The following is an 11,771-nucleotide window of genomic DNA, read 5'->3' on the forward strand; positions in this document are numbered from 1 at the left end:
GGGGGCAGCTGACGGGCAACTGTGGCCGCAGCAGCAGCAGCAGTACATTCAACTGCAGCAGCAGCAGCAGCAGCAGCAGCAGCAGGCCTTGCGCACTGATGTGATGCCATCGGCTGGCCCCAGGCCCCGCGTTGAGGCAACGAGGCAGAGCACCAATGGGCAACAGCGGCCGGTCTGTGCATCCCAGCGTTTCAGGTTGCGGGTGTCCTCCTGATGGGTGCATGCATGGGTGCGAGACGGTCCCTCGTGCTGATCGGTGCATGCGTGCTGCGGGGCGCGCCCGCACCAAATGGCCTGTTTTCAACGCATTTGCGCTCGCGCACGGCCCCCCTCCCCCTATGCCAGGCAGCGGCAAAAGGTGCTGATCAGCGAACTTGAAGCACAGGTGAGGGCAGCTAGAACGGCATCCCCAGGTGAACGCCAGAGCACAACCAGAATCACCCCCAACGGCTCGCTGTGTTGCCTCTCACTGGCATCACACCACCGACAGCCGCTGACATTATTAAGTCATCCTCGCATGGCACCCACCGCCGCCGCGGCCCCCGCAGGTCCAGGAGCGGCTGCAGCAGCTCGACCTACTGCAGCGGCAGAATCAGCAGCTGAAGCAGCGAGATGCGCTCCTGAAAAATGCCGTCGGCTCACGAGAAGACCAGGTCCGTTTCTGCGGGGGCATGGGGCTGGCGTGCATTCATGCCGGTGCGGCGCCGTCAAGATGCTGCCATGGTTTGAATTTCAAATCTGCGGGTTTGTCGAGCGCCTGACAGCACGGGTCTGATAAGCGGCGGGTTTCCACGACTTCAAACACGCAGTTACGCAGCCTCAAGGCGCACAGCAGCAACGTGCTGGCACAAAGTGCAGCCACAGTGGAGCAGGGGTTTGCCGCTGCGAGCACAGGCGATGCGGCGGCGGGCGGTGACGGCAGCGACGGCGTGAGCGCCGGCACCGCGCCCGCCGCGGGGCCGGGCGACGCCGCGCCATGCGCCAGTGCAGCCAGCGAGGCGGCTGCAACCGGCCAGGCGCTCGGCGGCGTCGGCAGCACAGCCGCTGCGCCGTCCTTTTCTGCGCCGTCTGAGGCCATCAGCGGCGGCAGCTCACAACAGGCCGACAGCCGCCCTTGGTGGCAGCGCGACGGGCCTGTGACAGCAGGTGAGATCAGGGCAACCACGAAGGAAGACATCATGCAGATCCAGCGGGAGTTTGCGGCCTCTGCAGCGCTCGAGTTGTTCGCTCTTCGGCGGGAGGGAGGACGCCAGTGCAACAGCGGTGGCGGAGATCAGGGGCGCGGCAGCGGGCAGGCACCCGGAGGCTTTGCCTTGGAGGCGGCAGGGGGCGACACTGTGGCGGCCGGGTCACCTGCGGTAGGTGACCGGCCCCAGAGCGGCGGTGACCAGCGGGTGTTCACCGGAAGCTTCTTCTATTACGGGTCACCAGACCTGCCGGAGGGCGTCACCCCAGGCACTGTGGAGGCGCGTATATACAACCTGGTGGGCGGAGAGGTTGCATGTTGCAGGCAGCTGCGCCGGCTCGTTCGGCACGCTCGGCGCTCTCAGACTGAGGGCGGGGTTGGGGCAGCACAGCACAAGCAGCAACACGGTCTTGTGTTGTCAGGCGTCCCGTGGTACACACGCTGCTCCTCTGACATTGGCAGCAACCCGGTCCGTGCAGGTCGCGCCGTGGCTTTGGCCCTGCGTCCACTCGCTTGGCGTTGAACACCCACCAACCCGCCACGGCAGGTCAACCGCTACAGTGGCGCCTTCAAGATCATGCACCTGCTGGAAGCCCCCGCCTTCCTACCGCTCTTTGTGCGTGGGACGCCTACATAGGGCTTTTTCCAGATCAGGCATCCCCCAATTTGCGCTCCACCGCAAGGCCTTCCAGGCCGACACTCCCCGCCGCTGACTGCGCGGCCCCCTCGCTTGCTTCGCTCGGATCCTTTAGGGCACAGACCTGGTGACAGGTCAGCGGCCCCCTGCGCCCGTCCCAAACAGCTTCTGGCGCGGCGTGGTGAGGCAGCTGGAGCTGACTCAGCAGCAGCGCGAGGACGTGCTAGGCATGCGGGGCCTGCACGCCAAGTACACGGACAGGTGATCATCGTTCAGCCGCCTTGCACCAGGGAAGAGGGGATCTGGGGGCTTGCCTCAAATACTGCGGCCTTTCTCTGGCACGCATGGCGCCAGACCCGCCGCGCTGCTGTGCTGGACCCGTTGCGCTGCTTGCCTGCTCCTGCCTAACATGCCAGCCTTTCTGCATGCCGGGGCTGCGCCATCATTTGTCGCAGTATAATGGCCGAGAGGTTGCAACTGCAGGCGCGGCTGGCCGGCGTCGGCATCGGTTCAAGTGATGCTGGGTGCGTTGCCACGTGAGCAGGCGAGGATAGTGGCTGCATCGGTCACAAGCTGCTGAACCCCTGGGGCGCGTTCTCTACGTGGGGCTGCTCTTACATGCCTGTTCCCTTACCCGTTGGTTTGCTTAACACAAATCCTACACTCCCCAAACAGCGGCTCCTTTGCTCACAAGTGGTGTCTGCGCCCTGCCTGCCCCTTCGCCTTCCAGGGCCGATCCGCTTGAGGTGGGCAGCGCGGCCGCCATCGCCGCCATGGAGGTGGCCGAGGCACTGGCGGCCAACATGAAGAAAGAGAAGAACATCACGTGAGCCCTGATTCAGCCCCCACATGGGGCCCGTGCAGGGGCCATCCTTCCAGACTGAGGCGGCTCGAGGCGCGGCGCGACTGCCCGCACATGCCATGCGGTTTCCAGAACCTGCCCGTCGGCGCCACACTAATCTCCCGCCCCCACCCTCCAGACCCGCTTTTTGTCACCCCACGTTTCCCTTCATCAAACCTCACGTTGCTCCCTCCCTCCCTCCCTCCCTGGCTCACCCCCCTTCCCTGTGTTTGCTTATCCCTACGCTGTGCTGGCGGCTGCCGTGGGGCTCCACCTGCCTGGTCAGGGGTCTCATGTACCATTTCGTGTACCAGCATGTTCTGACACCCGTCCAGCTGGCAAAGCTCACGGTCCACTCCAACCCCCTGATCCCTGACGTGAGTAGCTTTCTTGAACCTTTTGACAGTGCTGCCTGGCACCGCGTCGTGCTTGCAGTGGAGACACTTCTCAACAATGGTATCGACACTGCTCGCTACTGTGTTGTTGGCTGGCAATCCTGATCAAGCGCGTGCTAGCAACGTGTCATGCCGTACAGTGACGCACGCCCAACGGCGGCTCACATCGCACACGCTTGGGTTCAGCTGCATGCGCCACTATTTGGCATGCGTCGGCGTGGCGCGCGACAAACGCCTGGCTCCAACCCCCCTTCTAGGCCTTCCCTGCCCTGTCTCATCACCCCCTGCATTACGTCCTCAATCATCCTGCAGGCTTTTGCGATCATGACGGTGATCCACGAAGATTCTGTGTCCAAGCAAGTCTGACAAGCCGTTGATGTGACCCTATTCGCCGCTCGTGGTCGCCTATTACCTGGTTGCCCACTCTTCAATTGCAGTGATTTGATGCTGGCAGCTAAATGCCTGACGCATGCAATCAATCAGCTAGTAACCGGATCGTGCTTGCACACATTATACAAAACCTCCTTTGGAACCAATCTGCGTGCCATACGCGCTACTTGGTGGGTGATCCAGCACTCCTGGCCAGCAAGCTGAAGGGACCACACTCCCATCGCAAAGGTGCTGGGCAGGGGCGCCCAGCAACCGCGGCTTCTGAAGCACGAAGCGCCAAAGCAAATCGGAGGGTGATGCGTCACGCATGCGTGAACTGCAGCGCCCCAGGTGTGCCGAGATGATGCCTCAACATGACAGCGTTGCCACCAAGGCAGGGATTGGGTGCAGCTCGAAAGACATCATGTTGACTATGACGTTGACCAGCGCGGACTTTGCAGACCGTGTGCGGCCCATCCAGCCCGTATGATACGTATTGGTCAGCACGTGTGAAGAGGCGGCGCCGGCTGTGCCAGTAGGTGAGGAGGGCATGGGGGGGCGCAGCTCGCACGCCTCTTGCTCTACCGACTCGTGTGTCCGAACCACTCACGCCTACACAGATCTGCAGGGTGCAAGGTGACACTGAATGCGTTGATCAATAGAATTTCTCGATTACGCGAAAATCTTGTTGCCAAGCTGAAGCGATCGGGGGCAAAAAATCGCGGAACTGCCTTCGTCATCTGCAGCTTCTCATCGGTGCCTCGTGCTTGCAGAGGCGGTGTGGATGAGACGAAACGCTGCCAATCAATTCAGTGATTTTCTCATCGTCGTGCAATGATTTACTAGCCAGCTGTGCGTTCACACCTGGCGTCACCCGCAGCCTTCGCAGCTGCTGTTCTCGCGTTCGCGTGCGTGCGCGGGCGACTGAGCATCGCCGTCGATATGCAGGCCGGGCGGCCTGTGGTCACCACAGACGGGCCAGTGCCGATAGTCAGGCTATTTAGCTCGGGGCAGCCACAAGAGGAGGCGGCCGGGCACGCAGCCGAGTGCGCCCCGCCCATCGAGGCGCCCCTGCCGGCGGCGGCAACCACCCAGGCGCCGCAGGCTGCGAGCCAGAGGGGGCCACCAAAGCGAGAGCAGCTGAACATGTGGCATCAAGCACCAGTGGCATGGTGCGCAGATCTGGCCTCAGCAGGGCCATCCAGCTCAGGGCCACGCAGCTTCAGTGGCGGAGAGCCCAAATCGAGTCCCCAAGGGCTCGACCGGCAGCTTGGCGCCTCTCAGCGCTTCAGGTTGGTGGCAGAGCACGACGTATATGCAATTTCTTCCTCACGCAAGCGCCTCACATTGTGCGGCGCCGCAGCGAGACGCCACACGCACCAACATGCCAGCGCGCTGGGAAGTCCGTCACTTTTGCACCTCCAACCTCCACTTCATTTTATTCTGTGCAGGCTGCGGCAGAGGAGCTTGATTATGGAGCTTGAGCGGCAGGTGGGTGCAAAGGTGTGACAGAATTCACATGGGCTGCCGAGCGGTCGACAAACAGACGCCGCACACTGGGGATCACCTGCCACTGGTTCCTCCCGTGAGGTACGGCCCACCCCTCCTCCCCAGGTCCAGGAGCGGCTGCAGCAGCTGGAGCTCCTGCAGAGCCAGAACCAGGCGCTGCGACAGAGGGACTCGCTGCTCAAGAACGCAGTCATCTCACGCAACGACCAGGTAGGCAACGCCCAAGCTCGGGTGCAGGCAGCTGGGGGCTCCAGGCCGCAGCTGCCCAGTGAGTCATGGGTCCAGCCACCGTCTGGCAGACCGCAAGCACTCCTGTTGCCACGGGGGTCACAAGGCGCATCGAATTGCACCATTACAATAGACCATGCTCCGATTGCGCCCAATGCTTATATATCACACGTGATCCCATCCACCTGCCCAGATTCGCAGCCTCCAGGCGCACAGCAGCGGCTCGCTGCCACCTGCGGCGCAAACAGCTGAGCACGAGCCCACCCCTCCAAGCCGGCTGCAAACGACATCAGGCAGCGTTTGCAATGACGTCAACTGCAGCGGGCTCAAGTTCGAAGATGACGCCATGGACGTGAGTAATCAGGCGGCTTGTGGTCACGGCAGAAAGACAGACAATGGGCTCACGCGGCAAGTCAGTAAGGGCAGCAGCAGCAGCGGGTTTGTGCACCCTGAGCGCACTGGGAGCACCGGAGTGCCCCAGCAGGCCACGACTGCGCCGTGGTGGCTGCGAGACGTACCTGTCACCGCTGACGAGATCAGGTCCACAACAAAAGAAGAGATCATGCAGATTCAACAAATGTTTGTGAGGTCTGCATCTCTTGAGCTCAGCGCTCTGCAGCAGCAGAAACAGGAGCTCTGGGGTGACTCCCACGCCCAGCAAAGCGGCGATGGCAGCAGCGACACGCCTGGCAGCAGCGGGCTCATGCGGGGAGGGGAGGCTGCCGACCACAAGCCTGGCAGCTGCGATGGGTCAGGTGCCGCGGTGGGTGATCGCCCCCAGAGCAGCGGTGACCAGCGGGTGTTCACTGGCAACTTCTTCTACTACGGGTCACCAGACCTGCCGGAGGGTGTCACCCCAGGCTCTGTGGAGGCCCGAATATATAATCTGGTGAGGACCGGGATAGGAGCTGACACGATATATGTTCCATGAGCATGATGTCCCAGCGTGGTGTCCAATCACGTACATACACGCTGTTGTGCAGTGCGCGTGTGTGCACGTGATATTCTGCACTCACCAACATCACCCAAGATTTTCATTGGTTCTGGGCCGCAGCCTGTGATTGCACACTCTGCTGCGCCCTCACTCACTCTTTTCTTCACAACATTTCTGCTGCAGGTGAACCGCTTTGCGGGAGCCTTCAAGCACCTGAACCTGCTGCAGAATCCGGCACTGCCACCATTGTGGGTGAGTGCCTCTCTTTTTTCTCCAGCACATGCTGGGGGTGTTGTGGGCTGGATGACCAAGGTACCTGACAGCATCGATTCGACCGAGATGCATACGCACGTCGAATATTGCAAATGCCAATGGCGGGAACTCAGGATTTTGTTCCTTGCAACGAAGGCAGCTGTGGGTCATGGGGCTCAATGCAGCAGCTGGCCCCCCACTTTGAACTCTCCTCAGGGCACAAACATGGACACAGGGATGCGCTTCGACACCCCTGTGCCAGACAGCTTCTGGCGCAACGTCGTCGCGAAAGTTGGGCTGGCGCCGCAGCAGCTGCAGGAAGTGGTGGGCCTGCACGGCCTTCACTCTGAGTACATGGGCAGGTGAGTTGGGAGACACTCACAGCAGGCCGCGCGCTGTGTGCAAAAAGGGGGAACCCAGGGGCCGGCCCTGCTGGAGTTTTCAGGGGGAGGACTTGGGTGACATTTGTAAGCACGCGTGCGACCAAGCCCGGCCACCCTTTCAAACGGTGCATAATGCGCCTGCAGCTACACCCTTGCGCTGCCACCATAACGCTTGTCATGCAGGATCATGTCAGAGAGGGCGGTGCTGCAGGCGCGGCTGGGGGATGCGGGCTCCAGAGCCGGTCAATGGAGCCTTGGCAGGTGAGCCGAGGCTTGCAGGCACGACAACACGCCTGCAAGCCTCCTCTTTTTACGTAGAAGCTTTGCTGTACACATCCAAGTCAACCTTTGTTGGGAGGTTCCATGTATCCATTTTGGGGTTGATGGCCTTTGCCAGGGTGACTCCCACCACCCTGGAGGCGGACCGGGCGACGACAGAGGCCATGGAGGCTGCGGAGGCGCTTGAAGCCAACATGAGGAAGGAGAGAAGCATCACGTGCGCTGCAGCTGCATGCAGGCCGCGAGCTGATGAGGGGGGGGGGATCATGCTATTCGCATTGGGCGCAGGTCTATGCAGTGCACTTTGGATTTGGAAGCCGTCAGTCCTGGTGCTGGCATAATTGGCGCTCGCAGCCTGGTATGGCTCGCAGGACCTATGCCGCTTCCTCATTGCCGGTCTCGCACACATACACAAAACCGCCGCCGCCGTCACAAACAGCAGAGGGCTGCTGTATGCGTTCATCTTCCACCATGTGCTGACGCCAGTGCAGCTCGCAAAGTTTGTAGTGCACGCCCACCCCCTCATCCCAGACGTGCGTGGCTGTTCGTTTGTCTGCCAGCGCCCCTCAATGCGCGTCGCCTTGTGCCGAGCATGCACTTGCCCGCCTGCAATCACCTGCCTTGCTTGATGCTGTGCTTTCAACCGTCAGGGGCTTTGCCCAAGCTGATACATGGACATATATGCATGACACGCATGCCACCAAGGTGCCCGTTTTGTTGCACACACCTTACATCCCCCTGTGTCACTGCCTTCTCCTGGTGATCCGATGTGCACATGCGCGCTCAGGCTTTTGCGGTGATGACTGTGATCTACGAGGATTCGGTGGGCAGTGCGTGAGCCAACGAGCTTGCTGGCGTTGTCCTGTTGCGCAATGCATCGCTGCTGGCTGTGTTGAAAGCGGGCTCCTCCCCCCGCGGTCTGTCAGGCTTGAATAAGCGGGCGGTTTTGTTTGTTTGGGACACAAGGCTGCGGGGTGCTCGTGGGGGTGCTTCAGATGTGGTCGTGGGCGCAGCCGCTCGCACATGTGCAGTTTATTGGTGTTTGTCATTCAACGTTGCTGAGGTCCACCCCTGTGTGCCATGCCCAGCACAAAGAAATAACCCAGGCGAGCTAGAGATCCTAATTTCTGTGACCCTTTCGCTTTGAAACTTTCACCAGCTTGTCCTCCTTTTTTTACACAGCGCCTGATACATTGGGCAGCTGAGCGTTTTGTTTTGCCATCTGTATACTCTTGTGGTTGCTTATCACACAATCCTGCAATATCAAACCGTAGCTGTGCATCAACATCTGCATTTGAAGAACACTGATTGTGAGAGGGACATTTAGAACACATACATTCTTCCCGCATGGTATCTGTAAATAGACCGTGATTTTGGTGTCAGCAAGCGGCAGTGCGTGTTCTCCACCAGCGATACACCGCCTGCATTCGTAGGTCACGTTCAGCAGCGCAATGCAATGCAGTGCATGCGACAGGAGATAACGCGCTATCTTATGTGCCCCAACTGATATCACAGCGAGGTCAGAAGGCTGGCAGTGAGCCTCAAGACTGTGATGGAGTGCCACTGCCTGCAAGAGCGTACTGCAACTGCTACCCTCACCGCTCCAGCCGCTCGGGCCGCCCTCAACGCCTAAGCTGCGGGCCCCTGCTGACCCAGTATCATCATGCCTAGTAAAGAATTTCCGTACACCTGGAAGCATGACACGTGGTTGCCAAACTCCATTGATCCGCACTCGCAAGAGGTAGATGAGTAGAGCTGGGTGACAAATTGTTTGATCTCCAACATTCGGCACAGTTGCACAACGAGAGCTGCATCATAAAAGAAGCATTTTGTCAGAATTTGCACACCTCTCGCTTCAGATCTGCAGTACTGCGCTCCGCTTCACGCTCTCCCTTGCAGCTTTTTTCTTGCGCCAAGTCTCCGTCTGACAGTCCCCATTGCAGCTCTTAATCACCAACTCGAAGTCCCGTTACACCTACTGCTTGCGCTCATCACTGACGCGGCTCGCCGCTCACCAGCCGGCGTGTCACACATCGGCGACCGCGGGCAGCGGCCGCATGCATCCTGCACAGCCACTCCTGCCGCCGGCCTGCCCAACAGACGCAGCCGCAAGCAGGGATGGTCCAGACCCCAGCAAGAACGCCAGCCTTGGGGCCTCTAAACAGGGCAAGGCACCGTGCCCTTCCCAAGTCTTCAGGTGGGGGGTGACTGAGGGAGCGGCGTGCTGTGCGCTGCTCGTCATCAATGGGGCCACCATAAGACCAGGCGCATGCAAAATCACCAGCTATTGCGACCCCTGCCACTGGGCTTGCAAGTGCATCTTGCCATCCATCATACGCCGCACTGCCCACTTGCTGCACCGCTCACCTGCATGCGCTCGGGCTCCATGCAACCCGCAGGCAGCGGCAGAAGGGCCAAATAACCGAGCTCGAGCAACACGTGGGTGGCAAAGGGCGTCTACTCTAGTCGTCACACACAATGGCCCCTCATGAGAGCATTCAGCATGGTCTGCAGCTTGTCGTGTTGACTGCAGCCCCCCCGGTGGCCAGGGTCGCGCCGCGCTGGGGAGCAAGGCCGAGGGCACAAGGCAACAGCTCGCACTAACGCCGCGGCCCCGCAGGTCCAGGAGCGGCTGCAGCAGCTCGACCTGCTGCAGCGTCAGAACCAGCAGCTGAGGCAAAAGAACACACTCTTGAAGAACGCAGTGGACTCCCGAGAAGACCAGGTGGGGCGGAGGAGGGGGTCGACCACGGCACTCCTGCAGAGTCTCTTTGGGTGAGGCATTATGGCGTGTTCGTGATACGTGAAGCTCACTCGAGTTGCCCATTTATTTTTCTGGGTAATCACAAGCCTCTGATGACGCCCAACGCACCATGCAGATACGCATCCTGCGGGACCTCGGGAGTGCAGACGAGCTGGCGGCAGCCTACGCCCGCGCGCCGGAGCTGGCGCCCCGACGCCAGCCGGACAAGGCCGCGTCGGGCAGCGCGGCCGCGGCGATTCCCGCACGCACCGGCAGCGGCGGTAGCAGCAGCTCTCAGCTGCTGGCGGAGCGCCGCCACTGGTGGCAGCAGGACGGGCCGGTTGCCGCGGAAGAGATCAAGGCGACAACTACGGAGGACATCTTGCATATCCATCGGGAATTCATGCAGCTCGCACCCATTGAGCTGTTTGCCTTGCAGCGGGAGGAGGAGGGGTGGGGCTACGTGGAGCCACGCGGCGAGGACAGCGGCGGCGGCAGCGGCGGCAGCGGCGGCAGCGGCAGCAGCGAGGGCGCGGCGGCAGGAAGCCCCGTCAGCGGCCTGAGCCTGGCGGCAGGGCTAGGGGATGACTCGCCTTGGGCCGGCGGGGGTTGCATAGAGAGCGTCCTGTATTACGGGACGCGCGAGCTGCCCGCAGGGTATGCTCCTGGGAGCCCGCACGCGAGGCTGTTCGATCTGGTGAGGCGAAACAGAGCGCATGCTGCTTGGGGCGGTCTGCATCAAGTCTTTCGCGCGGCCGACCGCGAGCGGCACCATGCAAAACACACCAGCGCTGTCGCGCATGTGCACTACACAACACGGCGCCACCACGGGTTGCCAACGGCGTCCTCGCTAGAGCCTTTCAGGACCTACCCTCTGCCCGCCCTGTCCCGCGAAACACATGCAGATGAACCGGTTTGGCGGCGCCTTCAAGTTTATGCAGATTCTCGGCACACCCGCCCTCTTCGCCTTGTATGTGCGTGACCCCTCTGTGGTGCCACGTCTGCACTGCCTTCCAACTGGCCGCCCGGTGCCGGTCGTGCCCTCCATGCTCCAATCGGCTGGGCTGTCTTCTCTGGCGTGTGTGTTTACACCTGCCCCTGCGCGCTGCCGAGCCGCGACGAAATCCCTCCTGTGTTCCCGCCGCCGCCGGATCCCTCCCAACGCCGCCCACCCTGGCTGTCTCGCGCGGCGCCCCCCGCAGGGCGCCAACCTGAGCACCGGGGTGAGGTTCGCCACGCCCGTCCCGGACAGCCACTGGCACACCGTCGTGTCCAAGCTGGGCTTGACACCTCAGCAGCGCGCCGACGTGGTGGCCATCCAGAAGCTCCATGCCAAGTTTATGGAGAGGTCCGGCGGGCCGGGGCCGGGGCCGGGGCCGGGGCCGGGGCGGCGCGCCGCTGGAGCGGAGCGGCTGCGCGGCACCGTGGCCGGCGCCCAACAGTATGTCGTGCTCGCGGCTTGCGACGCCTTTTTTCTCATTCCTCCCCGCCACCTTGCGTCCCATGACCGGTTGTGCGTCGCCGGGTGCCTTTGCGCCTTGCAGCGTGCTGGCAGAGCGCGCGGAGCTGCAGCTGCTGCTGGCTGAGCTGGACACTGGGGCCGCCAGCCGGGACGCCAAACCGTGAGCCGCTCGCGATGCACCCCGCGATGACGTCAGTGGCGGGCCTTTGCTGCGGCAGCTGTTGCGGTTCCCATGCGATTCCGAATTTCTAGCCTGCACTCTGGCGCCGGCAACGAACCAGGCCGCGAGCGAGTTTGACCAGCCTATCAACTCTGTGCTGCGGTTTGATGTGTATTGACACTTCTGACTGCTGTTTCATTATCAGGGCGCCGGCCACTGACCTGGAGGCCCACGAGGCGACCACGGTCACCATGGAGGTCGCGGATTCCCTGGCCGCCAACATGATCAAGGAGAAGACGATCAGGCGCGCTGGCAGGGCAACGCGTGGGCGCGCCGGGCGGGTCGCGGCGACAACGGCCATGCACACGGAGTGGGGGGGGAAGGGGGAGAGGG

General features: G+C 61.8%; 3 protein-coding genes across 3 annotated transcripts; all 3 read left to right on the forward strand.

The window, feature by feature from the left end:
- Positions 1–627: 627 nt before the first annotated feature.
- Positions 628–2,653, forward strand: MNEG_8674 (hypothetical protein; the record flags this gene model as incomplete). Its single annotated transcript, XM_014042852.1, has 7 exons — positions 628–653; positions 818–1,146; positions 1,363–1,484; positions 1,734–1,802; positions 1,939–2,084; positions 2,279–2,347; positions 2,554–2,653. The coding sequence occupies 7 exons, from the start codon at positions 628–630 to the stop codon at positions 2,651–2,653; spliced, it is 861 nt and encodes a 286-aa protein (XP_013898306.1).
- A 2,248-nt stretch (positions 2,654–4,901) lies between these two features.
- MNEG_8675 (hypothetical protein) lies at positions 4,902–6,903 on the forward strand (the record flags this gene model as incomplete). Its single annotated transcript, XM_014042853.1, has 6 exons — positions 4,902–4,919; positions 5,043–5,147; positions 5,359–6,054; positions 6,283–6,351; positions 6,568–6,713; positions 6,879–6,903. 6 exons carry the CDS (start codon positions 4,902–4,904, stop codon positions 6,901–6,903), a joined length of 1,059 nt encoding a protein of 352 aa, XP_013898307.1.
- A 2,983-nt stretch (positions 6,904–9,886) lies between these two features.
- On the forward strand, positions 9,887–11,378 carry MNEG_8676 (hypothetical protein; the record flags this gene model as incomplete). Its single annotated transcript, XM_014042854.1, has 4 exons — positions 9,887–10,453; positions 10,662–10,730; positions 10,959–11,197; positions 11,301–11,378. Coding segments are annotated over 4 exons (953 nt in total), but the record flags the coding sequence as incomplete, so codon positions are not given.
- Between the last annotated feature and the right edge of the window lie 393 nt (positions 11,379–11,771).

This window comes from Monoraphidium neglectum (assembly GCF_000611645.1).
Source record: "Monoraphidium neglectum strain SAG 48.87 unplaced genomic scaffold scaffold01673, whole genome shotgun sequence".
NCBI lineage: Eukaryota > Viridiplantae > Chlorophyta > Chlorophyceae > Sphaeropleales > Selenastraceae > Monoraphidium > Monoraphidium neglectum.